This window comes from Halichoeres trimaculatus, unplaced genomic scaffold, assembly GCF_033239565.1.
Source record: "Halichoeres trimaculatus isolate MK-OKI-2021-1 unplaced genomic scaffold, fHalTri1.1 fHalTri1_scaffold_20, whole genome shotgun sequence".
Taxonomy (NCBI): Eukaryota; Metazoa; Chordata; class Actinopteri; order Labriformes; family Labridae; genus Halichoeres; species Halichoeres trimaculatus.
In genome coordinates, this window is record NW_027437198.1 from 21,658,782 (window position 1) to 21,685,643 (window position 26,862).

General features: G+C 44.3%; 1 protein-coding gene across 1 annotated transcript; it reads right to left on the reverse strand.

Annotated features, from left to right (window-relative positions):
• Window positions 1-689: 689 nt before the first annotated feature.
• myo15aa (myosin XVAa) lies at window positions 690-26,645 on the reverse strand. The gene is made up of 64 exons (XM_074697399.1): window positions 26,529-26,645; window positions 25,894-25,976; window positions 25,733-25,796; window positions 25,544-25,653; window positions 25,368-25,442; window positions 23,508-23,598; window positions 21,975-22,078; window positions 21,779-21,842; window positions 21,579-21,692; window positions 21,328-21,489; window positions 21,112-21,225; window positions 20,975-21,033; window positions 20,742-20,865; window positions 19,187-19,282; window positions 18,957-19,088; window positions 18,751-18,876; window positions 18,583-18,660; window positions 18,339-18,496; window positions 18,210-18,255; window positions 18,014-18,138; window positions 17,817-17,934; window positions 17,563-17,738; window positions 17,290-17,374; window positions 17,113-17,166; window positions 16,945-17,026; window positions 16,642-16,772; window positions 16,439-16,534; window positions 16,131-16,366; window positions 15,859-16,049; window positions 15,099-15,171; window positions 13,923-14,114; window positions 13,735-13,832; window positions 13,552-13,643; window positions 12,787-12,922; window positions 10,338-10,402; window positions 10,113-10,250; window positions 9,970-10,036; window positions 9,740-9,887; window positions 9,538-9,631; window positions 9,338-9,458; window positions 9,136-9,251; window positions 7,874-7,933; window positions 7,674-7,749; window positions 7,478-7,593; window positions 7,286-7,404; window positions 7,057-7,198; window positions 6,836-6,947; window positions 5,587-5,661; window positions 5,227-5,429; window positions 5,016-5,140; window positions 4,851-4,914; window positions 4,594-4,666; window positions 4,422-4,495; window positions 4,250-4,332; window positions 4,023-4,153; window positions 3,853-3,947; window positions 3,650-3,727; window positions 2,722-2,818; window positions 2,488-2,648; window positions 2,240-2,373; window positions 2,024-2,157; window positions 1,753-1,886; window positions 1,386-1,526; window positions 690-1,285 (listed from the first exon to the last, which is right to left on the reverse strand). The coding sequence occupies exons 1-64, from the start codon at window positions 26,610-26,612 to the stop codon at window positions 1,184-1,186; spliced, it is 7,047 nt and encodes a 2,348-aa protein (XP_074553500.1). The 5' UTR covers window positions 26,613-26,645; the 3' UTR covers window positions 690-1,183.
• Window positions 26,646-26,862: the final 217 nt, after the last annotated feature.

Consider the following 26,862-nt stretch of genomic DNA (forward strand, 5'->3'; position numbering starts at 1 on the left):
CACACACACAACGGCTCGATAGAAGGCGGCAAACGGTGCGTCCGTAGACATAAAACAAGCTGCCTAGAAGTGTCTCGCTAAAATGAGCTAACCGTGTACTGATTCACCTTTCTGATGTTATCATTCACTAAAAATACAGAAAATTTCCGTTGAAGCTTTTGTTCATTTGTCAGATAATAATTTTCTTATATTTCTGAGAGGAAAACTGTCTCTATTAAAAAAACAAAAGGACTTTAGCAAATATAAAAAAAAACTGTTACAACTATTTTTGTTATGCTAGCAGTAATATCACAAAACAAAACAAAAAAAACACCATGTTGTTAAAAAACATCCTTTTGGATCAGTTTTATTGGTATAAAAGAGCTTTTAAAGCTCCAGGAAAGTGGTTTCAGCTACGTATTGAATAATATTTTACTTTAAAAATCTATTTTTAAAAGAATTGAAGTCGCTTTCTGTAAAAAGAAAAACAAAAAAAAAACAAAACAGTGACATTTACTTTTCCACAGGGGGCCTAAAAAGCAATACAACATTATAGGAGCTTGACAAAAAATAAATAAATAAATGCACGCATAAATTTAAATAATACACAAAATTTAATGTGCTGTACATACTGATTTTTTCCACATAGATTTTATGTAAAAAAGCTATTTTCAAAATATACATCTATATATATGTATGTGGTGTAAAAAATATTCACATTTAATAGTGCAAAGAGTTCAATGTTGTGGCCTTCGGCGATGTCACTTCTCAGACTGAAGGTAAAATAATTATTTTTCCCTTATTTGTATTATTTTCCTCTTACTTGAATTGAAATTGTAACAGCTTCTGCATGTGAGCCTTGTCTGAATATATGAGCTAAAAGATATGGTTGGTTATTCATCTCCCTCTTGAACTTGAGCCTCTGTGCAGAGTAAAATATATATTTAAGTTTGGGGCTTTGGATTGAAAATAGTTTATTAATCCTAACTTTGGCTGTGGGGAACTGGGATTTAAAGTTTTTTTTTTAACATCAAATCCCAACCTATGAACCAAACAATCAAAGAAGTGTATAAAGTTACAGACTTCAAGTCTTCAGCATCATCCACATTCATCCACATCCTATCAAACAATCAAAAGCTTTACAGATCAGATGTTCTGTTTTCACACAGAGGTAGATACAGAGCATGAGTGATACATATGAACATCATAGGAGGGTGATTTCACTGGGTGGTAAAGTGAGTCTCTTTTCTCTGACGGACAACAAGTTCTCCATGTGCATGGCAATGACTCGGCACAACTCCAGACCCTGCAAAACACACACGTGCACAGAAACAGTAGGTAAAGTGGGATAAACTTATATGAATAAAAATAATTATTCTGTGTCACACACACACATGAATACACACCTGCTCCAGCTGCAGCTGTGTGATGCGTTGGTTAAGCAGGTCTCCAATCATGATCTCTACATACGGGTAACTGGAGCCTGAAGTTGGCCTCTGGGTGCGAGTTGACTGGACCTCCTTAAGAGGGAAACGCACCATGGCTTCCTGCACACACACACACACACACACACACACACACACACACATAAACAGACACACAGAAAGAAAATTTAACACATAATACCTGCATATCCAAAGAGGACCACCAGCAGAGGGAGACAAATCTTTTATTCCAAACAGCTGATGATAGCTTTGACATAAACACATTACGACACACAGATCTATAATTCAGTGCATTTGCTGCATGTGTGTTTTTGTATCTGGGACTTACATGGGTATCTTTGTTGAGGAAGTGCAGTCCGTTCAGATTCACAGCCAGGATGCAGGGTGCCTGGATGGAGGAGGAGCTGCAGCTCTGGATGTAGAAGAAAGAAGAGCCGAACATGGGGAAGGCACTGACCAGACCTGAGGGAGAAGTGATGTTGGAGTCAGTGCGGCTTGGAATAGTTCATGTTGTTTTTAATGTCACTCCTAATTTTTCTGTTCATGTTGTCTAAAGACAACATGAATAGCATGCACATTTATAGTATTTATAATCTTACCAAGGAACTGTGCACGGGCCTGGTGGGGGTTTAAAGGCTGGACATGCTGCATGTGTTGAGTCGTCATGTTAAGCCACGGCTGTGAACCCTGCTTCCCGTAGAACGGCGGGGGGACACACTCCTGCACCTCCCGGCTGAAAACAGAAAGAGCAAGCACATGATACCTGGACTGCTCATTAAAGCAGCTCTGTGAACGCTGCAGGTCAGTCTCCTTACATGGTGGGCAGGTAAATGGTGTCCTTGGCACGGTGCTGTAAGGCAGCCAGTCTAGCAATCTGCTGCAGATGCTGATCACTGGCTTTTCCCTGAGGAACCAGACTCAGTAGGGCCTTCAGGTAGTCTGGCAACACCTGAACAAAGACGTGAGAGGTGAACAGTTAAATGTAACTGTGTCTGTTCAGTGATAAATCGTGAAAAGCTGCAACAAATACTCAGTTATAGACAAATGTGAGTGGTAGTCTGACCTGGTTATAGTGCATGGTGACGTAGAGTTCGTTGTCGAGTTTGAGAGGCAGGCTCCAGATGACTCTCCTGAACCACAGACTGTAGTTTGCATCCACTGGCTCCGCCTCTGTAGCGATGTCCAGGATGTACTCACGCTTGTTCAGAGGACGCACGTTCTGACCTGTACAAAGAAGACACAGTGCAATGTTAATCTGTTTTTCTCTGGTGTTAAAGCTCATGGAGAGGAGTTTTACCTCTGTGAGTGACCAGAAAGACGGCGTATTCATCCAAAGCCTCCATCCTGTGAAGGCCCATCTCATAGCAAAGCTCCTCGATGACATCCAGAGCAACCTGAAACCAATTCATCACAATACTTTAGTGAACTCTGGCCTCTGATTGGTCGAGGTTTGTTTTTATCCTTGTTGAGATTGTCAGTAAAATATTTCAAAGAAAACCCTGGATTGAGGTTTTTCATGAAGCATACATAAGACATGTTTTAGCTTTGCAGTCTGTTTGTGCATTTTAATTTTTGGAAATATCATGTATGGAGGCTTTCTTGGTGCACAGATCATAGGATGAAGTCAGGGTCAGATCAGGCGTGGTGCAAGGATTTCAGTTCTGGGTGGGCTAGACAGATTTTGGCTGGGCCTTAAGTTACAAAAGTTAGTAGATGATTAATTTAAATAATAAAAATGACTGACAAACAATATACTGATGTTTCTATGTGTGGTTTTGAAACAGATTTGATTAGTGTTTTCACCTTAAATTTGCATTTTTTGCATAATAAGCTGTAAGAGCAAGGACATTAACCACAGTTAAATAAAATAAATAAAAAGTCTCCCAAAATAATGTTCTGATCCCGTTCACATGAAGATGAATGTTTCATAACTTTATTTTTTTCCAAATTTGGCTCATTTTTACAAAGATAGAGCATCTAACGCAAACAAAACAAAAATGAAGTGGCAAAATTTTACCATGCTCTTTTTAAAAAATATATAAAAATTATAAGGAAAGTTAAGGGTGGGCCTAGGACCCTTGGGCCTACCCGTAATGCTGCCCCTGGGTCGGGTGCAGATATGAACCTCTAATTTCTTGCTAAGTTTCATATTAAAAAAAGACAGGCACTGACACTCGGCTCTGTTTTATTTGAAAGCAGGTTTCTGCACAGAGGATGACACTCACAGAGCACGTCTTGATTTTCAGGTGCCTTTCGATCCCACCTGGCAGCAGAAACAGCTGTCTCTTCGAGCTCCGTCCAGCCTGAAAATAAACATTTAGAGCGTTTAATCAAAGATTGACACAAACATGGGGCAGAGTGAGACTCCGTAACTAAAACAAAGTAGAGATACGAAAAAAAGCGTCTGTATGTGTGTGAAGAAGCTAACCAGCATAGCTTTGAGCTCCATGCTGTTAGGATACTGCGTGCGTCCGCCAAATTGAAAAGTTCTCCTCAGGTTCTGCTCACACGCCTTAGCAATACCTGTAAACAGGGGGAGCACTTAGATCAGCATTAACTGGAACGACAGGAGTGAGGTGTTACAGGTGTCTGACTTACCTTGGTACTGCATCCCAGGGCTCTCACAGGCGTCCTGCAGGAACTTCAACAGAAACGGCTTCATGACATCAGAGCAGCGGTGGACGGCGGTCAGGATGTAGAGCAGCCTCCATCCTCGCTGACAGCTGTCTCTGCATAAACACACACACAGACACACACTGACGCCTCTCTGTGGTCACACCAGCCCTGACCAGGATGTAGCGTGATAGCGTGAGGTGGGGTCTTACGGTTTGGAGCTGGTGTTGGTGGTCACTTGCTTCATCACCTGACAGTAGGCTTCATCTTTCATCAGACCGTGGTCGCCACTTAACTAGATCCACAAGGGGATTCAGAGGAGAACACTGAATTACTGAGCTCTGATAAAGCTTTCATGTCTCACTGCTGTGTGTGTTTTGATACCTTCAGTATGGTGGACACCAGGTCCTGTTCAGTCTGACCTTTCATTGCAAAGTCTCCCATGAACTTCATTATAGCTGGAAAAACAACAACAGCTCTGCTTCAACACCGTGTGACATGATTCAAAACCCATCCACAGCCTCTCTATCATAATTTCTTTTCCCTCTCCACTCACCTAAAAAGATGTCAGCAGCCACTCTGTTCATGCCGCTGTCAGAGAAGTCGATCAGAGACTCGTGGATCGGAGACTTCAGAGAGAAGCACCAAACAAAGGAAGAACCATATCAGAACAAAACAGAACAGACATCAGTGAGGATCTGAGAGGCTTGGAAAGTGACAGGTGAACAGAAAATTCATTTTACAAGAATTCAAAGTGTGTTTGTGCATTCTCACAATACAGAAATATGTTGTTATTCTTTAATGCTGCTCTACCTTTGAGAATTTCACCATGTCAGCAGGATCTCTGCCCTCCTTCCCCTTTTTGGCTTTCTGCTCTCTGTAGGTAAAATGAGTATGATGAGAGAAAAAAAGTGGCAAATAGATGCAGTTTATTTACCTGAACCCTGGTATTAATCTATCTGTGAATGTGACACAAACCCTCTGTTCCTCTGAGCCTCTCTGAAGTATTTCTTGGCAAACTCCACCATGTTGTACTGGCTGCTGTGCACCGGCAGATCCTCCAGCTCCACACTCACACCATCTCCGTACATCTCATTAACCACCTGATACACACACAGGCACAGCCATTACAAGCTACAGAGCTAACAAAGCTGTTTGTGAAGTTGAGGTTAGACTTCTAGCTCTATACCTCCATGGAGAGGTCAAGCTCATGGGCAGCCACGGCTGAGCCCAGAGCCACAGCGACAGCAGCAGACGCAGCCACTCGTCCCTGTCGGTCTCTGGGCTCCGTTCGCTCCGGAGGGAGAACCAGGAAGTCTGGAGCAGCCACGGGACGAACGTAGTCACAGGGAAACACGCCGGATTTCCCGTAAACAGCCCCAAAACGCCAGCCTTCAAAACACCACGAACAAATTTCATCTCCTCATTTTGCTGCATCTCATTTCTCTCATCTCATATCAGCAAAGAACTCATTGAGGGAACACAGAAGCTAAAGCTGGCAAAAGAAAACACACACACACACACACACAAGTGATGGATCCAAACCCACCAAACTCAGGGGTGTCTCTCTTTATCTCCTCCAGCAGCATGACCTTCTTCCTCACTATGCAGCCGTAATGTTTGCCTGAACACACACACACACACACAAACAGCCACAAAGCGAGACAAACAACACCGTAAACCTTTGACAGAAGCAGACAACAGCAAGCTGATGTGAATGTTAAGTTTGTGTTTAAGCATGTGTGTGTGTGTGTTTGAGTGTGCAAGTGTGTTAAACTGTGTTTGTGTGACTTTGAGTGTGGTGTTTTTGTGTGTCTGTGTGTGTGTTTCTGTGTTACTTTGTGTTAGTTCGTTCTTGCGTGTTAGTGTGTGTGCTTCAGTGTGTTTGTGTATGACGGTGTGCGTTTTTGTGTGTTAGTGTGTTGGTGTTTGTTTTTGTGTTATCTGTGTTTGTGTCTGTTTGTATGTGTTATTGTGTGTTTTAGTGTTTGAGTGTGTTGTGTCAGTAAGTGTCTGTGTGTGTTTTTGGTTTTTGATAGTGTTGAGTGTGATTTTGTTTGTCTGTGTGAGTGTTTTTTTGTTACTTTTTGTTAGTTTGTTTTTGTGTGTTAGTGTTTGTTTAGGTGTATTTGTGTTTGTTAGTGTGTGTAAGTCTGTTCAGATGTGTGTGCTTCATTGTGTTTGTGTATGGTGGTGTATTTTTGAGTGTGTTGGTGTTTGTTAGTGCTTGTTTTGTGTGATTTGTGTGTGTGTCTTAGATTGTATGTGTGCGTTTGTGTGAGTTAGTGTGTGTTTGATTGGTTAAGTGTGTGTGTAAGTGTGTTTTTGAGTGTGTCTGAGTGTGTTTCTGTTAGTGTAAATTAGTGTGTGTTTGAGTGTGTTTTTGTTTTGTGTTTGTGTGCACATGAGTGTGTCAGTGTGTTTCTGTTTGGTGTGTGTGTGTGTGTGTCAGTGTGTTTTTAGTGTATGAGTGTGTTTTAATGTGTGTTAGTGTGTGGTGGTGTGTTTTTGGTTTGTGTCTGTGTGTACACATGTGTGTTAATGAGTGTTTGAGTGTGTTTTGTTTTGTGTGTGTCATTGTGTTTTTGGTGTGTGTGTTAGTTTGTGTTCTTGATGTTTGAGTGTGCTAGTGTGTTGTATGTTTTGTTTGTGCTTGTTTGTGTGTGTAAGCGTGTTTCTGTGTGCCTAAGTGTGTCTGTGTGTGTTTCTGTGTGTGTGTTAGTGCGTGTTTGAGTTTGTCATAGTGCATTTGAGTGTGTTAGTGTGTGTTGGTGTGTGTTTCTGTGTGTGTGTCTCACCAGCCTCCAGCCCGTCCATGAGCTGCAGTCTGATGATGTCGCCCTTGTGGAAGCTGAGGTGACTCCTGTCCTCAGTGATGTAGTTCCTCACCGCCACCACGTGCTCTGAGTCCTGACGGAGACGTGAGCAGTTACACTTTGACATATCAAACTGAGAACTCCAGAAAACAAATCCACCTCAGGCAGACCTAGACCCAGACCCCACAGAGACACTGCCTGACCTTCTTGAGCTCTGTGAGGAAGTGGTCGATCATGTGTTTGACCTGCGGCGCCTTAGCTGAGAAGAGGATCAGCTTCTCGTTGGTCAGGTTGAACTCCAGCATGTTTTTAGACGGGATGGACACAAAGAGGATGTCCGAGTAGCTGCACGGAGAGTCACACACACAGAAAAGAGCATTAAGAGAATAAACTACAAGCAGGTAGAGCTTACCTTACAGCTCACACACTCACCTGTAAGGCCTCAGCACTCTGAAGTAATCTGAAGCTGTCGAGCTGCTTCTGACCATCTTCAGCAGCTTAATGCCTTTATGAGACACAGACAGCACCTGGACTCCTGTTCCCACACTGCCCTGGAATAAAAACACACATTAAAGATGGCGGACCAGCACTTTCACTCTGTTATAAGAGAAGAGGAGGACTCACAGACGCAGGGAAGAGGCGGGAGAAGTAAATCTCCCACGAGTCTCTGGCAATGGCTGCGACTTTCTTCTTCACATTCTCGTCGTGTGTCCCTGAAACCTGATCCACCTTATTCTCAGCTGATGAAAGAAGTTCAAGCATCAAACCTCCTGGATAAAATAAAACCAGCGATGATCCATCAGAGTGAAATTTGTCTTACCAAAGAAAGCTTTCATCTGCTGCCTCTCCTCCTGCGTGATGCGGATGCAGGCCTCGGAGAAAGTGTCATGAACAACCTGCAGGAGGGGAAGAAGTTAGCATGTGCTAATGTACGAGGAAAACCCAGGATCATAAAGAAAAAATAATTCATCATTTCATATTCAGTTTTAATAAAGCATCCCAAAACGTGAATCACTCAACCTGTCTGAAAATCAGGTCCAGGATCAGTGGATTGTTGACGGTTTCTTTTGGGTAGAAAACCTGAAAACAATCATACAGACATGTTTTGGGTTTTGATCATAAAACTGGACAATATAAATCATTATGAGGCTGTTAAATGATGCTCAGTGCATCACTGAGCAGTTTTATAAAAAATGTGTGTCTGTTACATGGCTTCACAATGTCACATATCATGTCATATCGACAGGGGTACCCCAGGGTTCAGTGCTTGGTCCCCTACTCTTCTTCTTTTTATACACTACCTCACTTAGTGCAGCTCTCTGCCTGATGACACAACTGTCTCGGCCCAGATATCAGCGTGTCTGGCTAATGTCTCCAAATGGATAAATCTGTCCAAAACCAAGCTCATTGTCCTTCCTGCTTGTCCCTCGGTTCAACCACAGATCAGTGTCCTGCTTGACTCCAATCAACTTGTGCCACAAACTGCCAGAAATCTGGGTGTCATGATCGATGACCAGCTGACCTTTATGGTTCATGTGGCCTCGATTGCTTGATCTTGTCGATATGCCCTCTATAACATCAGAAGGACCAGACCCTACCTGACACAACAGGCCACACAGCTTCTGGTACAGGCCCTTGTGATTTCACGCATCGACTACTGCAATTCCCTCCTAGCAGGCCTCCCTGCGTGTACATTTAAATCTCTGCAGATTACCCAGAATGCAGCAGCACGTCTGGTCTTTAACCAGCCCAAAACAGCACGTCACTCCGCAGTTAATCTCTCTTCACTGGCTTCTAGTAGCAGCTCCAATCAGAGTCAAAGCTCTTCTTCTGGCTTGCAAAACATTGACAAGAACGGCTCCTGCCTACCCGGGATCCCTCATCCAGGTCTACACTCCTTCTGTCCCACTACGCTCTGCTTGTAAAGGACACCTGGTGCTCCCGGCCCAGCACCGCTCTGAATCACTAGCCAGACTCTTCTCCTCTGTTGTGCCCAAATGGTGGAACGAATTACCTAACTCTATATGATCCACAGAGTCCCTTTCTACTTTAAGAGATGTCTGAAAACTCATCTGTTCAGGGAACACTTAGGCCCTTAATCTGACCCTTCTCCTCTTTGTCCTCAGGGGTAGAATGAGCCAGAAAGTCTCAGTCTCAGCTCTAAGTGAATTTTCAGCACTAGTTACAGGTTTTCCTTCTGTCTGAATTCTTGCTTGTGTTGTACATTGCTTTGGACAAAAGCATCTGCTAAATAAAACTGTAGAACTGTTAGAGTGAATCACCTCCTTCCTCATGTACAGTTTCCAGGGCACGTTGGAGTACGTGTAGTACTCATCACTGGTTCTGCTGTGGAGCTGAGTCTGAATCACCTCCTCCTCCACCGGCAGCTCTCTGGAGACTGAGAAACCACAAACACGTCATTTTATCTGTGAGTGTGTGAAGAGCATCACTCTTTCTGATTGTAGAGTCATGTGACACAGTCACCTGGAGGAGGGGCGGGGTTTATGTTGGAGCCCGTTGGCCCAGCAGGATGTGACCTGATGGTTTTGGAGGACTTCAGTCCGCCATCGTCTTTACGCTGGAATGATTGAGGTTTTCTTTGAGTCTGAAACAAAGATCAGTTTATTTTCATCATTCACAATTTTGGTTTAAGTGTGTGTGGTAAATGTGGGGTCAGGGGCTACCGGCTGAGGTGGGTTTGCCATCTGGTCTTTGAGGATCTCCATTGCTTCATCATGTGGGTCTGGCTTCTTTGCAAACATTTTGTTGTCACCCCTTCTACACAAACACACACACACACACACACACAGGTTTAGAGGCACAGAGACAGGTGGATAAAGCGTCTGAAAGTCTGATTGTTGTACTCGTGTCGCCGTGCAGACTAACCGTTGTGCAGAGGCTCCAGCTGACGTGGTTGTAGAGGCGGGCTGGTGCTGTTTGATGATGTCTTTGATGTCATGGCTGGGATCGATGCGCTCAGCGTTACTCGGGGAGGATCTGACCACCTCCTCATGCAGGGGCCCACGGGTTGGACCTGGAATTAGACTCTTAATTACATCAACAGCTGCTGGTTTAACTGGAGCTTCTGTCTGATTGATGATGGTTTAGAAACATACTGGTTTTACTGGTTTTTCTCTGGACAGCAGCAGCAGGCTTGTACGAAAGCTCCTCGCTGTCTTTGGTCTGCAAGGAAACAGAGGAGAGCTCAGGAGATCTGTTTAAACATGTGTGCGTGTGTTAAATGTGTGTGTTCACTCACCGGGCTGGACATGTGGGAGCGCTGGTGGGTGTGATGAAGATGCTGTGAAGGTGGAGACTGTGGGGCTGGAGCAACAGGAGGGAAAGAGGACAACATCTGCTGCTGGATGGCGATGGCCTGCATGGTCATCTGCTGGGCCTGTAACACACGGGAGCTCAGATCTGAAGGAAAAACTGAAGGATGACCAGGACCTCTTTAAAAACGAACCAAAGACATGAGGCGTACCAGAATGATGGCCTGCTGGTTGATGATGGCCTGCTGCTGCTGAGTCAGTACTGCCTGCTCCGGCCCTGGAAAAACACAAAGCGTTAAACACAGATGCTGGACTGTACAGGTGAAATCTGACGTAGATAAAGGGTGAAATCACTCTGAGGAGCATCAAACCACACAAACACAAAAAAACCCACGCTGTTAAAATGTTAAAAATTAATCTATTTCTAAATCTGATTTATCTGAACTCCATCACGCCAACAGTTCAGGCCAAACATGCTGAAACTCTCACACACAGGGCAGATGGTACCTATCATCACAGGTAAGCCTTGAACCACAGGTGAGGCAGCATGTGTGGGGGCCCCTGGCAGACCAGGGACCTGGGTAACGAGAGGAGCTACGCTAACATCTCTCTCAGTGGGAGGAGAGCGGACAGGGGATGGAGGAGGTGCCACAGCAGGGCTGCTGGAGGAGCTCTGGTGCTGGTACGGCTGCTGAGGACGGTTGTACTGGTGGTATTGTTGGTGCTGCGCCTGTTGTTGCGCCTGTTGCTGAGGTTCCTGCTGTTGTTGCTGTTCTTGGTGATGGTGATGGGAGGGGATTGGCATTGTAGGGATTGGTGGCATCATCCCTCCTGCCACTGGGAGTACTGGTACAGCTTTAGGCAGGAAGCAGGATGAGAGTTAGGAGCAAGGAAGCTAACAGGATGCTAAAGGCTTCCTTATCCTGGGTGCAGGTGAATAAACTAACCAGTACTTTACAGAATATCCAGTTTCCAGCAGAAGTTATACTTCACTGACAATAACATGAAGTACACTCCAAAAAAACTGAACTCTTGTCAAGTGTTTTTTTGTTGTTTCAAGTCATTTAAAGACTAAAATGAGGTCTGAATTTCTTGCAACAAGGTAAAAAAAATCAATGGAACAAGAGAAAAGTTACTTGTATTAAGACATTATTCTAGTTTCAAGCAAATTTTCTAGAAAGTTTTTTCTTGTTTCATTTGCAGCGTTTTCCTACGTCAACTCAAATAACCGAGGTCTGCAGAAGAGCATCTCTGAACACACAACACGTCCAACCTTGAGGCAAATGGGCTACAGCAGCAGAAGACCACACCGGTGACCCTCCTATCAGCTAAGAACAGGAAACTGAGGCTACAATTCACACAGCAACACCAAAACTGGACAATAGAAGATTGGAAAAATGTTGCCTGGTCTGATGAGTCTGGATTTCTGCTCCACATTCGGATGGTAGGGTCAGAATTTGGCCTCGACAACATGAAAGCATGGATCCATCCTGCCTTGTATCAACAGTTCAGGCTGCTGCTGCTGGTGTAATGATGTGGGGGATATTTTCTTGGCTCACTTTGGGCCCCTTAGTACCAACTGAGCATGGTTTAAAGTCCACAGCCTACCTGAGTATTGTTGCTGACCATGTCCATCCCTTTATGAGCACAGTGTACCCATCTTCTGATGGCTACTTCCAGCAGGATAACGCTCCATGTCATAAAGCTGGAATCATCTCAGACTGCTTTCTTCAACATGACAATGAGTTCCCTGTACTCAAATGTCCTCCACAGTCCCCAGATCTCAATCCAATAGAGCACCTTTGGGATGTGGTGGAACGGGAGATTCTCATCATGGATGTTCAGCTGACAAATCTGCAGCAACTGTGTGATGCTATCATGTCAATATGGACCAAACTCTCTGAAGAATGTTTCCAGGATCTTGTTGAATCTATGCCACGAAGGAAAAAGGGGGTCCAACACAGTACTAGCAAGGTGTAGCTAATAAAGTGGCCGGTGAGTGTACATGTGTGTTTGTGTGTGTGTGTGTGTGTGTCAGGAGGCAGACAGAGAAAGAGGCAGCTCCCTATAGAGAGGAGAGGAGTCATCTGTGGTTACAGTGAATGGCTGTCTCTGCATTATGGATGAGTTCAGACTGCTCATTACAGCCCCTGAGCGACAGATTAACGCAGGTGACCTGTACACCTGAACCTTTACACTGCTCGGTGCTTAGCCTCCACCCTTTGACAAAATGCACTGACAATCAGCTTCTTTAAGGTAACAGCTCCAACTTCTCTCTCTAGTTTCATCGCATAGACGTATACTTTTTATTAGGGCTGCAGCGTTTACTTAAACCAGATCTCACAAACCATCAAGGTCGTGATGTTTTCAGAACAATCCCAAAGTATTTCACATTTTCCTGCAAACAGTGGAAGCTTTAAAAGAGAAAGAGGGCAGAACGATTCATCAAACTCAAACTAATGCTGAGAATTTAAATGAATTATTTATGAATGTGGAGCGAGGGAGAGAAAAGACAGGGGAGCAGAAAGAAAGCAAAGAAGAAATCAACCAAAAATATTAAAGCAGAGAAGAAGAGAAAAGGGTTGTAAACAAATCTACAGGGGAAATCTAAAAGCTCTGCACTTACAGGTGACACACTCTCATTTCAGGGTTTATTTTTACCTCCTGGATGGATTCCTGGTGGATAAGGCCGCCCCGAGGTCGTCTGATTCCCTCCTTCTCCTCTTCCTCCTCCTGCGATGCCTACACCCCCTCCTCCCTTCATCCTGGCTGATAAACTCCCAGACTTCTCCATGTCCTGGTGGTGAAACAGAAACAGATGGAGAAGCAGTCTGAGAAAAGGAGGGACCGTAGCAGAGTCTGAGGAGCATGAAGGGTTTGTGAGTAAAGTTTGATGAAGACTCTCTGAAAGAGGCTCATGAGAGCTGCAGGAACTAAATACTCTGCAGGAAGCACCGTAAATACAGGAGGGGAAACAAAGGTGCAGAGGAAATCTACAGAGACTCAGATCTGAGCCTCAGCAAACCTCCAAGTCATCCTGGATCCTCTCTGTGAGGTCCTGCTCTTTCCTTTTTTCTTCAATAATGCTGAAAATATATAACCGTGATGCTAATATCAGGACGATGTGTTACTGCGTTAATGTTTCCTGCCTGTCTCTCCTGACAGTTACGGTAGGTCACTCAGTAACCTAATCATGCCTCCTGTCTCCTCCATTCATACACTAACAGAGGCAGAGGATCACATGCTCCATCCGTCCATCAGCACGCCCGCTCACGCACAGTCAGGCAGAGGATCAGGTGGTTCAGGTAGAGGTGAGGGGACGCTTTGCTGCACTTCAGCGCAACAGAAAGACTTTTTCACTCCCTCCACTCATCTGATCAGCTTTTAACATGAGGAAACATGTCCGTAAGCAGCATCAGTACTCACTGTGCTGCTGTCTGAAAGCACAGGGTCAAACAGGCTGTCCAGGTACCGGTCCATTCCCCTCTGAGTCTGGCTGTCGCTGAAAGCATCAGACTCTACGGGACACACAGAGACAGCAGACAGAGTGTTATTTAATGGATTATATGGTAAAAGAAGAGAAGAGGGAATGTTCCAGAAGCTTGATACCGTGACTGAAGTAACCGTCGGAGTCAGGCAGACTATAGGCCGGTCTGCCGCTAAGAGGAAGCTCCTCATCCGAGTCAAACCCACTGCCAAACAAAGCCCTGAGAAGAAGAGAGCCGAGTTAGTTCATCAGAAACGAGCTCAGCTTTACGTCTCTGTGAACACACATCTGTGAAGTCCGCCTCACTGACAGGCTGGCGTTGGCTCGGACCCTCGCCGGGTCGTCGCTGCTGATGATGAAGTAGCTCTTCTGCTTGGGGAAGTCGGTGGGAAGCTCCAGGTCTGCGATCAAGTCCATCACATAGTCATGACCGGCTAACTCAACCCACTGACCGTGCTCCTTCATCAGGACTGAGCTCCCCCTCCACCAGTCTGACACTCCCCTGGAAACAAGAGGAGAGAGGTGAGCTGAAAGGGCAGAAGGGTGACTGCAGGTTTCACTGAGTCAAATTTAAGACTTTCTAAGACTTTTTAATGCCACCTTGAATGAAATATAAGGCTGAAAACACTATAAGTAAAGGTGATGGTTGGGGGATCCCTCTGTGTTGCAGTCCAAACAGACATACTGCAGCCATCTCTCAATAAATTTGCACTTACCCATAGTCTCAGACTGGTTAGTTAGTATGCAGATAAATTGTTACTTTTTATCTCATAATTATGAATTTTTATCTCACAATTATGAAGTTTCATCTCATAGTTATGACTCTTTATCTCATTATTTGAACTTTTTCTTTTATTTACATTATTTTAACCAGCGGACCATGCTTCCATATGTCACAGATTGATATTCTCTGGTACTCCTTTCTTAGGTCAGGTAAATAAATTGCACACCAGAGCCGAAAGTAAAGTAATTATCTCATAATTTTGACTTTGTATCTCATAAGTTTGACTTTTTATCTCATAATTTGAACTTTTTATCTCATAATTTGAACTTTTTATCTCATAATTTGAACTTTTTCTATTAATTATATTTTTTAACTGGCAGAAACAGGCTTCCATATGTCACAGATTGATATTCTCTGGTACTCCTTTCTTAGGTCAGGTAAATAAATTGCACACCAGAGCCAAAAGTAAAAGCCCAAACAGGACTGGCAGTGCACGCTGATGCGTGCTACCACAATAAAAGTCCCGAACAAAGGGTGGACTTCACGTAGTGGATCCAAAAGTTCCAACTGCGGCCTACATAAAAAAAAAAAAATTATAACATTAACTAGACCTGCCTCAAAAAAAAATGTATAACCTCTGAGGTATTTAAGACTAGAATATGACATTTTTAATGAATTTAAGACATATTAAGACTTTTCAAGGATGCCTGGACACCCTGGGCAGACCTGGTCTTCAGTTTTGATGCAGGAACTAATGAGCACCTGTGGCGGAGTATGTGTCCCGCTACATCCTCTCCACTGGTCCAGCAGTGAACTGGGCACAGGAACGACCCACCTGCACAGAGAGAGAAAGAAAAACACTTTACAACCTCTTTCTTTCAGGGCTATGACCTTTGGCCTTTAGAGTAGAGGAGTCCCAGTCCGATATTGATATCAGATATTGGTCCGATATCAGCAAAAAATAAGTATTGGTATCGTATCGGAATGCATTTAAAATCTCCAATATAAGCAGTTTCTGTTAACCATTGGTAAATAATAAATGGGTCAGTTTTTCCTCATACCTACTGTTGCTGACTACTGTTCTTTGTTTGAATAATATCACTTAATCAAGCCTTTTCTAACATGACAGACATACTACAAAATAAGTAATAAAAGTATGAATGTTTAAAGCTGATATCGTATCAGATTAATATCAGTATCGGCCAATACTCAATGCTGCAGTATCAGTATCGTATCGGAACTGAAAATGAAATATCAGGACATCCCTACTTTACAGGCAGGGTTTCTGGCCTTTTATCGAAGCACATTTTATTTTCCGAAACTTGTTTTAATAGTTTTATTGGAAGTGATGGTAGTGGACAGAGTGTCTAAGCTCTTAAAGATAGAGGCAGTAGCTCTTCACTTTAACCCTGCAGAGCTCAGATAAATCTCTAATTGCATCTTTTTGGTATTTTCATAAATCTATGTTATTTTTCATTTTCATTGGAAAAAAAACTAAAAAAAACTTGAAATCAACTCTCACCATCGAAACAGTGAACCTGTAGCACCATGTTAGCCTTCTTCCTATTGGCTGTCCACTCCAGCAGAGACAGAGGATAGGTCCGAGCAGTCTCAGGGGCGGAGCCTGAGCTGAGCTGTGTCTTCTGATTGGCTTGGATGAGTCTGTGTTGTAGCAGCGCCTGGCAGCCAGCAGGGGCATGGTCGGAAACAAACCTGTGGAGAGCAAAAAAGAACTGAGGCTCCTCTGAGACACTGACAGGAACTTTCAGGAGATGATAACAGATAAAATCTCACTTCAGCAGATATTTATCCATCTTTGAGGACGGAGCAAAGCTGCAGACGCAGCCCAGCAGGAGCAGCCAGCCCCGCTCAGCGTTCTCAGAGTTCACGTTCCTCCACACCTGGTTCACCACCTGAGCCAGGATCTCGTCTCTTAAACCTGGAGACGAAAGGCCTCTCTGGATGATGTAGTTCCCAAACATGTTCTCCTGGGCCCCATTCAGGTGTGGGTCTCCCATGAACCGCAGCACCTGAGAGGAAACATCCATGATAAAACAGTGTGATCTATTATTTTTAAAGATTCATGAGTGAAGTTGGCCTGCCATGTTGAAGAGCTCCAGAGCTTCTCCCCTCAGGTCCTCCTCCACCCGGGTCAGAGGTGAGTCCAGAGGGGCCGTCAGCATCCCCAGCTTTGGTTCCTGCAGAGACAGAGCAGATACAGGGTCTTATACGAGCAGCACAGATCTTCATTCACCTTTCAGAGAGAATGAAACACTAAAACAGGACTCAGCTCAGCTGGTCTCACCCTGAAGTAGACCTGTACGAAGCGGTAGAAGGGGTAGTTGTTGATGTCCAGAGGCAGCGTGAGCTGAGTCTGCTCTTGGATGTGAGGAGCCTGAAGCAGAGCCAAACAGTCAGAGTGCAGCTCCCTCCTGACTGCAGGAAGACAAGGAGAGGAAGACCATCAATCAGGAGACGTGCTGAAGGAGCACTTTATGATTTATAATCAGCTCATGCAGTAAGTAAGATGAGACATATTGAAGATCAGCTGCTGGGTGCATCAGTCATCACATGCGCGAATATTATTGTGAAGCAGACGTCCACAGACCTCCTGCTGACTGCAGTAAGGCGCCGAGCTCTGCAGGGATCACCAGGTGTGTGACATTCACCACCTCCCTCCTGGTCAGCTCCTGAAAAGTTCACTGCTTTATTTTCCTCATCATGACTCAAACAATCAGTTTAACCTCTTGTGTTACTGTTTGAACTTCTCTCTGACCATTTCTCTCCTCTTCCTCTCCTCCTCAGCTCTCCTCTGGGCTTCAAACTTCATCTGGGGACAGACCAAAGAACAAACACTGAACACCTTTTAATCAGTTAAGAGAAAACAGGATGAGAAACCAGAGACTCAATGAGGAGACGTGCGTAGTGGCTGCACGGGTTGATCACCATGTACCTTGATGTATCGCTTGCGGTTGACGTACATGTGGACCAGAGAGCGAAAACGAACCAGACTTTCTCTCATTTTGACGTAACGCTTCCTGAGGAGACATGGAGGAATCAAAGAAGCGCAAAATCAGAAAGACACAGTAACATAATGATCCAATCATCCTGAAGCAGATTTTCAGACTTCTGCGTCCTGTCGTGTATTTTTCTTTAAGCTGAGTGTCTTTGAGCTCAGGTGCAAAGTTTTCCAGTGTGTCAGGGGTTTGAAATCGCTTCGTCTGACCTGGTGAGGAAGCCTCTGCACTGCGCCTGCAGACGGATGATCCTGTTGCGGAAAGTCACGAATCGTTTCCTGACGAAGAACATGCGGGTGTAGCGCTGCAGGGTGAGAGCAGCCAGCTGACGGGTGCGCTCCCGTTTGCACTCCAGTAGCTGGTAGACGTCCTCCTTCAGAAAGAGCTGCAGAAAACACACAGATAAAAGTCAGCTTGAACAAGTGCAGATCGTTTATAAACAGAAATGAAGGGAGGAGCTCACCTTAGTGACGCCCACGTGGAAAGTTCCAGGTCTCAGAGGACACAGTTTGCTCAGCATTATCACACAGTTATCTCCACTGGCTGCTGGAGGCTCTCGTAAACCAACCAGAGATTTGTACCTGAGGATGAAACACAGTCACACACATGTCACCTTCCTTCAGAGGGAATCAAAAATAGCTGCAGCTCTGTGTGCATCACCTGAACAGAAACACGTAGAAAGGCATTCTGACAGGAAACCCCTCTCTGCGGATCCTGATGGTCTCCAGGACTCCCGAGTGCCTCAGCTGGTTACTGACCAGCTCCTCCTCAAACACTCCTGGTTGCTGAATGCAGACAAACACATGAGGAGGTTTGATAAACTGGGACTTAACGACTTCTGAAAGAGGGACTCTACCTTCATGTTGTTTGGCTTGATGCAGCGCACGAAGAAAGGGTTGCACCTGAAACGGAAAAAACATGAGCTCATCCTTCTCTGATAGAAACAGATATTTCCAACACTTAACTCCAGCTCTCTGATCTTCACCTCTCCATCTTCTCCACCAGCTCCAGCAGGGACTGTTGGAACCGGTTACTGACGGTGGGAGCTTGGTACTTTCTGGTGACTGTGCTGCTTTTCCTCATGTGACCTCCTCTCTGCTGACCTGTGACCTCTGCATGGAGCAGGAAGAGGTTTGATACCATCTGGACAGACAGACACATATTTTTAATCGTACCTATAAGGTGGATGCAGCAGAACCTCAGATGTAAGGATGCTGCTCTGCTCTAACCTTGTTCTTGCTCTGGATGAAGAGGTCCAGGACGTCCTGACGCACCTGGTCATAGTTTTTGTCGAGGAACTTGTAAACCTGCAGTGTTGATATTGTTAAATAATTCGTTCCGGGTTAGGGTCAGGAAAACCATCAGCAGGTTTAAACAGAAGATCAGAGGCTGCTCACCTGGTAGGTAACTCGGCCTGCAAAGTGCTTGATGGTGAACTCTGGCAGGGGCATCTTTGGCTTCTGATACAGTGGGCTGTTGCCGTGGTGATAGTGACACTTCTGGAGGAAGGTGTGGTCAGTCGCCTGGTGAAAAGCAGCAGACTCTGAGTGACATGTTCAGTCATTTTTTCTGAGAATAAAAGCTCAGCTAACTCCTGCTTCACCTGAGGGAAACAGCTCTGGTCATCCAGAATCCTCAGTATCCCATGAGGCTTAGCGGCTATGAGGTCGATGCAGGGCTGGTTGTCACTGAATGGGATGTCCTGCCAGGGGATCTGCTCCCTGCTGTACTCCTCCTGAGCCCAAACACATGCATTAAAATGGACTGTCTTCATATGTCACATGTTTGAAGTGTTTGAATGAGAAACTGGAGATCCATCCAGGTGTGCCTCACCTGCTCCTCCCTGAAAACAATCCTGTTGAAGAAGAACTGCAGGTATTCGTTGGCATAGTTTATGCAAAGCTGCTCAAAGCTGTTGAAGGCCAGGTCCTAACAAAAACACACACACGAAAGCATAAAGACACGGAACTAGTGAGGATGCATGAAACTAACACATATGTCCACGAGGGGTGGAACGGTTTATGAAAAAACAACGAGACGTTTATGCTCTGTTTAGTTGGTGTTTTTCTTTTTTCGTCATGTTTCAGCTCAGTTTGAAGCGAGTATGTAGCTCCGATTACACGCATGCGTAACACAAGGTGAAGGATACAGCGAAACAGTTGTAGGAAGGCGTGTGTGTTGACATGACGAGCGGAGAAGACAGAGTTAGAAGGTGTACCTGTGGCGTTGAGTCGTTCTGCTGTCTGGTAGCACTTGAGATAAGATTTCAGACGGCTATGGCAAGTTTTTTTAAAGACAACAATTTTTGTGACTTTTTGGCGAGGAGGGTTGATATTTAGACTTCAAAAAAAAGTAAGAATGGACAGAAGAAAGTTCATTTGTAGTTCCAAACTTATTTATGATGTTGTGTTTTACCTGCTTTCTGTCTCTCCTACATTACTTCTCTTTCCTACAGAGTCCATGACAATTACATGCAAATAGGTTATTATACAAATTAGACAGCAGCGTCATTTAGTGACTTTTAGTGATTTCTGGGACAGCCAATAGGGACTTTCCTTACTGAGGACTTGGCATGATGAAACCATAAACTGTATATAGAGTGGACAGTGTGGCTCCGCAATTTCCCATTGTACGGTTTGAAGCCAAAATACCCCGTCACAGGCGTCGCCATTGGCAGCCAGAGTCTGCGCAGTAGAGACTGTGAGGGATTCTGGGATAATCTGAGTAGAGCCGAGTGACAAAAATATATATATTTTTTTCTGATCACTTCTTGACTCTACCTCCTGACATATTTTACAATCCCCGAAAAAAATACACAATAACGTCAGCTGTCAATCATTTTCAAACGTGATGTCAAACCTTGTTTTTAACCTTTTACAACTAATAAAAACAAAACTTTTCAGATAAAAGAGGACTTGAATACAAGGCAGCCAAATAATCTCTTCAAATCACCACAACAATCAGACATAAGAGACATTTCTACCAGGTGTATTAATTTTTAAAGTTTGACCACAGCCCATCTGGAATGACTGGAAAGCCAGATTTTTAAACCTATACTGCAGCCAGTCAGCAGGGGGAGCAGTTTTTGTGGCAACCTCACTTCAAGCCGAGCAAAGATGGTAACATTTTTTTTACAGTCCATGGTTGGAACTAGCAATGACTCTGCTTTAATTATGTTTCAAACAAGAAACAGCCTCATTCTTTCAGTTTTTTCATGACTGGGATAATTGATTAAAAATAATCTGTTAATAGTGGATTATTAGGGTATATGGTGAAAATAAAGGTGTTAAAAATTACAAAAATGAACACAAAAACAAACCAAAAACTGTGATAGGAACCGAACCATGGATTTTGTGAACCGTTCCATCCCTAATGTCTTCACGTTTACCTCGAATCCATAAATGTCCAGGATGGAGATGGAGACGGTGTGTTGGCGGGGATACACCTGAGCGTTGATCCTCTCTGTTAGCCAATGAAAGAGCAGCGAGTAAAGGATCTTGGCAACAGCATCTCTGTGGGTCGGAGACAGATCGGGACGTGATTAAAAACACAATAGATTTAAAATGTGTTAAATCTCTAACAGAAGTTTCTCTTTCAGAAATGTGTAGTTTTTGTCTTCACCTGGCATCGACTGCACTCTCCACACTCAGAGGTGTGTAAATTTTGTCCCTCATTGTCTCCTGTAGTAAAGACAGAAAGTTTAAACCTGTATTTTACTGCGTCATGGTCTCTCTCTCTCATGTTACCCTGATACTGACTGTCACTTTGTAGGTGATGGCTTTTTGGAGTCCCTCTGGGGAGATCTGCAACAGCTCTGCAACCACCCTGATCTCCTGAGCGCTCACCACTGACGCCACCTCCTGGCCATCGGCCTGCAGTGCGAGCAGAAAAAGAGAAGAAGAGAAGAAGACAGTCATTCTCCCCAATCTGACACATCAAATTAACCACAAAGACAGACAGATTTGGAGCAGCACCTCATATCTCTGGAAGTAAACGTTGCCGAGGTGCAGGATAGAAGAAAGAACTCTAAAGATGGCCGACTGGTCTTCAGGAGTGAAGTGAAGGATCTCCATGGCAGCGCGCAGACGCAGGAAGTCCTCTGCATCATTCTTCCCCGTTATCCCACAATCCCCTCCCTGTAGACAGAAACAAAGGACACAGGAGAGTTCAGAGCGCCTCCTCAATGCGTACCAACCTGATGGATGTGCTGCAGCGTGTGGTCTACCTGATTGAGGTAATAGTAGGTCTCAGCTTCCTGAAGATAGAAAGCCTGTCTCTGCTGTGAGGGCAGACCCGCCAACATCTCGTAGAAGATGTGATAGTTCCTCTCATCTTTGGCCTGAAGAGGTAGAAACAGACTTCACGTACAGAAGAGGAGGAGATAGAGGAACTGTGTGTGAGTGTGTGTGTGTGAGTGTGTGTCACCTGGAAGACAATCCGTGACTTTTCCAGCAGATACTGAGAGGTTATGGCACCACTGATCACACCACTGCACAGACACAGAAGCAGCAAAGTGGAAATATAAGAAATACAAACTTATTTACAAACCACAGATTAAAGGGATAAAGGAGCAGTGTAAGGAGCTGTAAGAGGAGCTGTGGTGTCTTTCTTTCATACTCACTCCTCCAGAAAGACCTCCATGTATTTCCCAAAGCGACTGGAGTTGTCATTTCGAACAGTTTTGGCATTTCCAAAAGATTCCAGCAGAGGAGCTGCCTCGAGTATCTATCAGACATGAAAACACACCGATGATCACCTCTTTCATCATCTTACAAATTCATCTTGACTGGAAACATCTCGAAGACACAACGGCAATAGCTGAGACACTAAGACTCTAACTTTACCCTGAATAGAAGCTGAGCTGGTGAAATATTTTGTCTCAAGATATTCTTATGGCAGATGGCGATTAAAATCAAGTTTCCGGTCGTATTAAAAGGCACATTGCAGGTTAAATTTTTTTGTAGATTAACATTTAAAATGGTCTGATAATGGCAGTAAAATAAGTCAATCATTGATTTTGTGTGTAATTCAACCAAAAAGGCTCAAATTTAGAGGAAGAAGTGGCTGTTTTCGGTTTAGCTAATTTAAAAGCTCTTTTTCAGCATTGTGTCATTTGACGTAACCAAAGAGACTCACATTCCTTTACTATGCTTTGGGTCAATGTGAGTAACAGGTTGTCATCAACGAGATCGAGCATTTCGGGTCGTGTTTATTGTGTTTCTTCAAAAGTATTATCTAATTTGACCATTCATTAAGATGATTCATATGCATTTGGATGGATGGATGCAGAAATACTAGCTTAACAGGACATCAAGTCCACTTTTTCAGACTTGGTGACTTAGCTTTTGTGCAGTAATTCGTTTAGCTAAGTCAGAAAATTTGACTCTAGATCAGTGGATAGGCCTTTCTGTCTTTCTCTCTATGGGCTCCATCATGACAGCTCAAAGCACGTTGCTTTATGATCAGCTCTTACACGTACCACTTATTTTTGAAGTCAGTGTATCTGATTTCAAACTTTAAATATGTTGATGTGAACACACCATTAGGCTACGTATCACTCGCTAACAGCGCTCTCTTACCGGGACACCTCTTAATCCTGCCCTGTTCCCAGTCTCCATCTTTCCTAACGGGCTCATAATTATAACCATGAGGACCATAATATGGATAGGAATACAGATTTTCCTCCTCTTTAGTGACAGAAGTGACAGTCTGATCCATGTTTATTAATGTTAGACAAAGGCAGAAGCAGCAGGACTCCTGATTGTGACGTCACGTTCAAAAGCTGTTTTTTACGCAGAAGAATAAAAACTCATACTTAAACGTCTCCAGGAGACCTTGTAGTTTCTTAATTTAGGAATTTCTTTCAAGGTATTATTCTTAAGTTATTTTCCTGTCAATTTCTTAGCAGTTGTCTTTAACCTGCAATGTGCCCTTTAATGCAACGCAGATCATTTATGAAGAAGGGCCAGCAGAAAGGAAACACTACACAAAGCACAAGTCATACAAATAGTCCCACTACCTCGATCTGCAGCCGAGAGGAGCCAGCAGAGACACAGAGAAGGAAAAACACACACAAAGTGTTAATGAGCTTTAAAACAGGAACATGTGTGTGTTTAAGTGTTTTCATGAGTGTGTCGGACTTGTATTTACACACCTGCTGTGATATGTTGGATCTGTGATGAATTGCTGCTAAGTAGCGAAGGACTAGCTTGGTGGCCTCTGTTTTTCCTGATCCACTCTCTCCACTGAAACACAGTAACACACACACACAAAGCATCAGAAGCAACTGAGGCACTACACTTGGAGCTAATATGTCAGGGTCAGAAGACCCAAGCCGCTTCTTGAACCAGGCTGTGAACACGTTTCACTCTGCAGGAAAAATGAACATTTATTACAGGCCCTAATGGGGTTTGGCCAAGGGGCAACACCCAGTTAAGGACAATGAAGCCTGTGCTGAAGTGCTGCTTAGAGTTGCTTTTTATTAAGAATCCACTTGAGGCTGGCTCCAGAAAGACCAGAAACCAAATTTTTTCTCACTCAGCAGATAAGAAGAAATTAGGATCATATGACTGTCCAATCAGAGACACAGCTTAGATCACGTGACTGACGGGAGCCCTAAAGCTGTTAGAAAGGAAGCTCAAAGTTTGCACCATATCCAATGGCAGCGTCCGACAACAGTTTCAGACGGGTGAAATTGCGGAGAATACGTCCATGTTTCATACAGTTTTTCGGGTGTGACTTGCTGTTGGAGTCTGCCCCCTGTGGACACCAAAGGAAGTTCAGTTTTTGCTTCCTTCGTGATGATCCCTGAGCTGAAAAATTCAGCAGTGGAAAATCCTGTTACTTGCAAAGTGAAAGGTCACTAAAGCCAAAGAGAAGTGTTATCTGCACCGTTACCCACAGCTGCTTAATTATTCGATCCTTCTCACTTTCCTAACGAGGCTCCTTAGGTGTTTGCCTCAATTGAATAAGTGGTGTGAGAGCCAGTTTGCATTAGACACCAAACACACTCTGCTTCACCACCACATGTACAGTTCATGCGTGTACCTATTTCTCTGTGAATTTCGGGGACACCAGCATCCTGACCACATTTCAGCTTAAGGTTTCATCTCACGGGCCGGATACCTCAAAGCCAGGCCATTACTGGTCACCGTACACCAGAACTCAGTTACCCCACAACACGCACTCACTGACTCACACATGCACATGGGGTTTACACCTGTGCACCTCCACTTCGGCACACACGCACAACCCTGAAACAGAATCTGCTCCTGGCCCAGACCTGGTTGGGCTTTCCTTTCAGGTGTCTCCTTCCAAATACGGCCTGACTGTCCTGAGTGCGTGGGAGTGTGTGGGTCTGTTTTTTATTGTGTATTACATCTGTTTGGTGTAAATTCATTTCCAAATGTGCCCATGTGTGGTCCAGGTCCTGTTTATATTTCCACACCTGTTTGTTTTGTTTTAACACTAAATCCTTGATACAACCTGAACTTTGAAATTGTGCACATGAACCAGAGGCATTAAAAATAATATTGGCAGCAGCTGTCCACAGATGGTTCTGAAGACCAAACATGGGCAGGAAATGTAAACGTGTTGGTCTCTGAGTGCTGCCTCTCCAGCTGATCAGCTTTGACATGGAGGGAGGCGCCTGCGTCAAACTGATGGAGTAAGGAAGAAGTGAAGGATGGCCCTGTCTCAAGAAAACCACAGACAGACAGAGACTCATGAATTTTCAAGCACTGATGGTACTGGAGATGGAAACCTGACTGTCCATGAAGGTTTGTGGACACCCTGTACGCCGAGGTCATGACTGTTGAACCCCGGGCCTTATGTTGTACTCACGCGAACATGTTTGGTGACCTTTGTTGTTTGATGAACAGCCTTTTCAAAACCAGCATTTTTAATCAGAGAGCACAAACTCTGTCCGAAATCAAGGAGCAGGACTTCTGATATTAACTTTGACAACAACGACATGTGGAGATCATCAGAGAGGTGTCAACAGTCAGCCTCCTACCTGATTATTATGACCTGGTTGTGTTTGGCATCCATCATTTTTGAATAAGCAGCGTTTGCTATGGCAAACAAATGTCTGAAAGAGAAAGGTTACTTTAGTACAGCAAGTACTCCACAATTTTAGTGTTTGCTCTTTATTTTCCCATTTCCTGAAAATGTTTATCTTTTTTAACTTACGGGGGGTTTTCTCCCAGAGCACGACCCTTATACAGCAGCACCATGTCCGTCCCATAGATGTTGTACATCTTGTAAGGGTTCACCGACACCAGAATACTACCAATATAGGTCTTAACAAGGGAAAGAGGATATTGTTAGCTGTGTGGTTGTACTCAGCATGTTTCATTAAAGTGAGGCTTTTATACCTACATAGATCAGCTCCCTCTCAAATCTTCTCCTCAGGTTCAGCAAAACAACTCCTTCATGCATTTCCCTGGACAGAAGCACAATGCCAAAAACGCTCAAGAAAAACAGGTACAGGTACATGTGCATTTTGACCTGAAAGATCATCTACAGTGGTTTTTACTTACTCTAGCTGCGTCATGTCTTCCACTCCATCTTCCTCTCGTTGTTCCCGGAAAGTCACTGTGGGCAGGCTTCTGATTGAGTACATCTATGATGAATGCACACACACACAGACACATACATACACACACACACTGATTTAATTCCTGTTCATACCAGAAGGAGCCCAAAGGACACATCCATTCCTCTTTAGCTTGTTCATCTTTTTGCAATAGCATTGTTGGGTTTTCGAGATGATATTGAGTCGATTTCATCTGTTCAACAACTATAACTACGCACAAAGCAAAACATCACACAAAAGGAGTGGTGACCTTTCGATGAATTGTGAAATAGTATGTTTGCTTCAAATGCCCCTTCCTAGAGTGTTCATCCTGTTAGTGAAGTGAACTAAGGTGTGTAGTGGAAAGAAGAACTTGCAGGTGAATCACAACATGGCTGGAAATATATTCATAGTTCTGCTCCACATATAGCTTACTCTGGCTTCAGTACAACAGTAACTTAGAAAAAGTAAGCTTTTCCACATATTTTACATGACCTGTTTCAAATAAAGACTGATTATTTTACTGGAGAAGGTTCACAGACTGATAGATTTGAATCTGATTAAAGTGACTATCAGTGGCGTTTTAAACAATGAAATTACCTTGTCAAACCACTGGCCCTTTGGCTCCCCTTCCCTGCTGAGGTTCCACTCCCCTGGGTCATGCCCCCCCTGCCCCTGTCCCATCTGGATTTGGGGTTCCAGCAACTCCCCATCTCTATACATGGACCACTTGTTGAGATTCTGCACCGTGCCATGAGGAAGAACTCTCTCTGCACCCCAAACATCCCCATCTTGCTGCAGTCCCAAGCCCCCAGACCCAGGTCCTTGTGCCCAGTGCTGTTGTGGTCCAGCTCCTTGGACCTGGGGTGATACAACAGCGTAAGAGGGGAGGCGGAAAGAGGCGCCCCGAAGTTGAGTGTTCTGGAGAGCACCA

Bases quoted from the DNA above. Each gene is read 5' to 3' on its own strand.
- myo15aa (XM_074697399.1), bottom strand. From the start codon at position 26,612: ATGGGACAGGGGCAGGGGGGGCATGACCCAGGGGAGTGGAACCTCAGC. The intron at 7,934-9,135 runs GTGATTCACTCT...GATTGTTTTCAG, and splicing joins AACTGTACATGAGGAAGGAG to GTTTTCTACCCAAAAGAAAC. The intron at 7,405-7,477 runs GTGAGTCCTCCT...TTTTTATTCCAG, and splicing joins CCCGCCTCTTCCCTGCGTCT to GGCAGTGTGGGAACAGGAGT.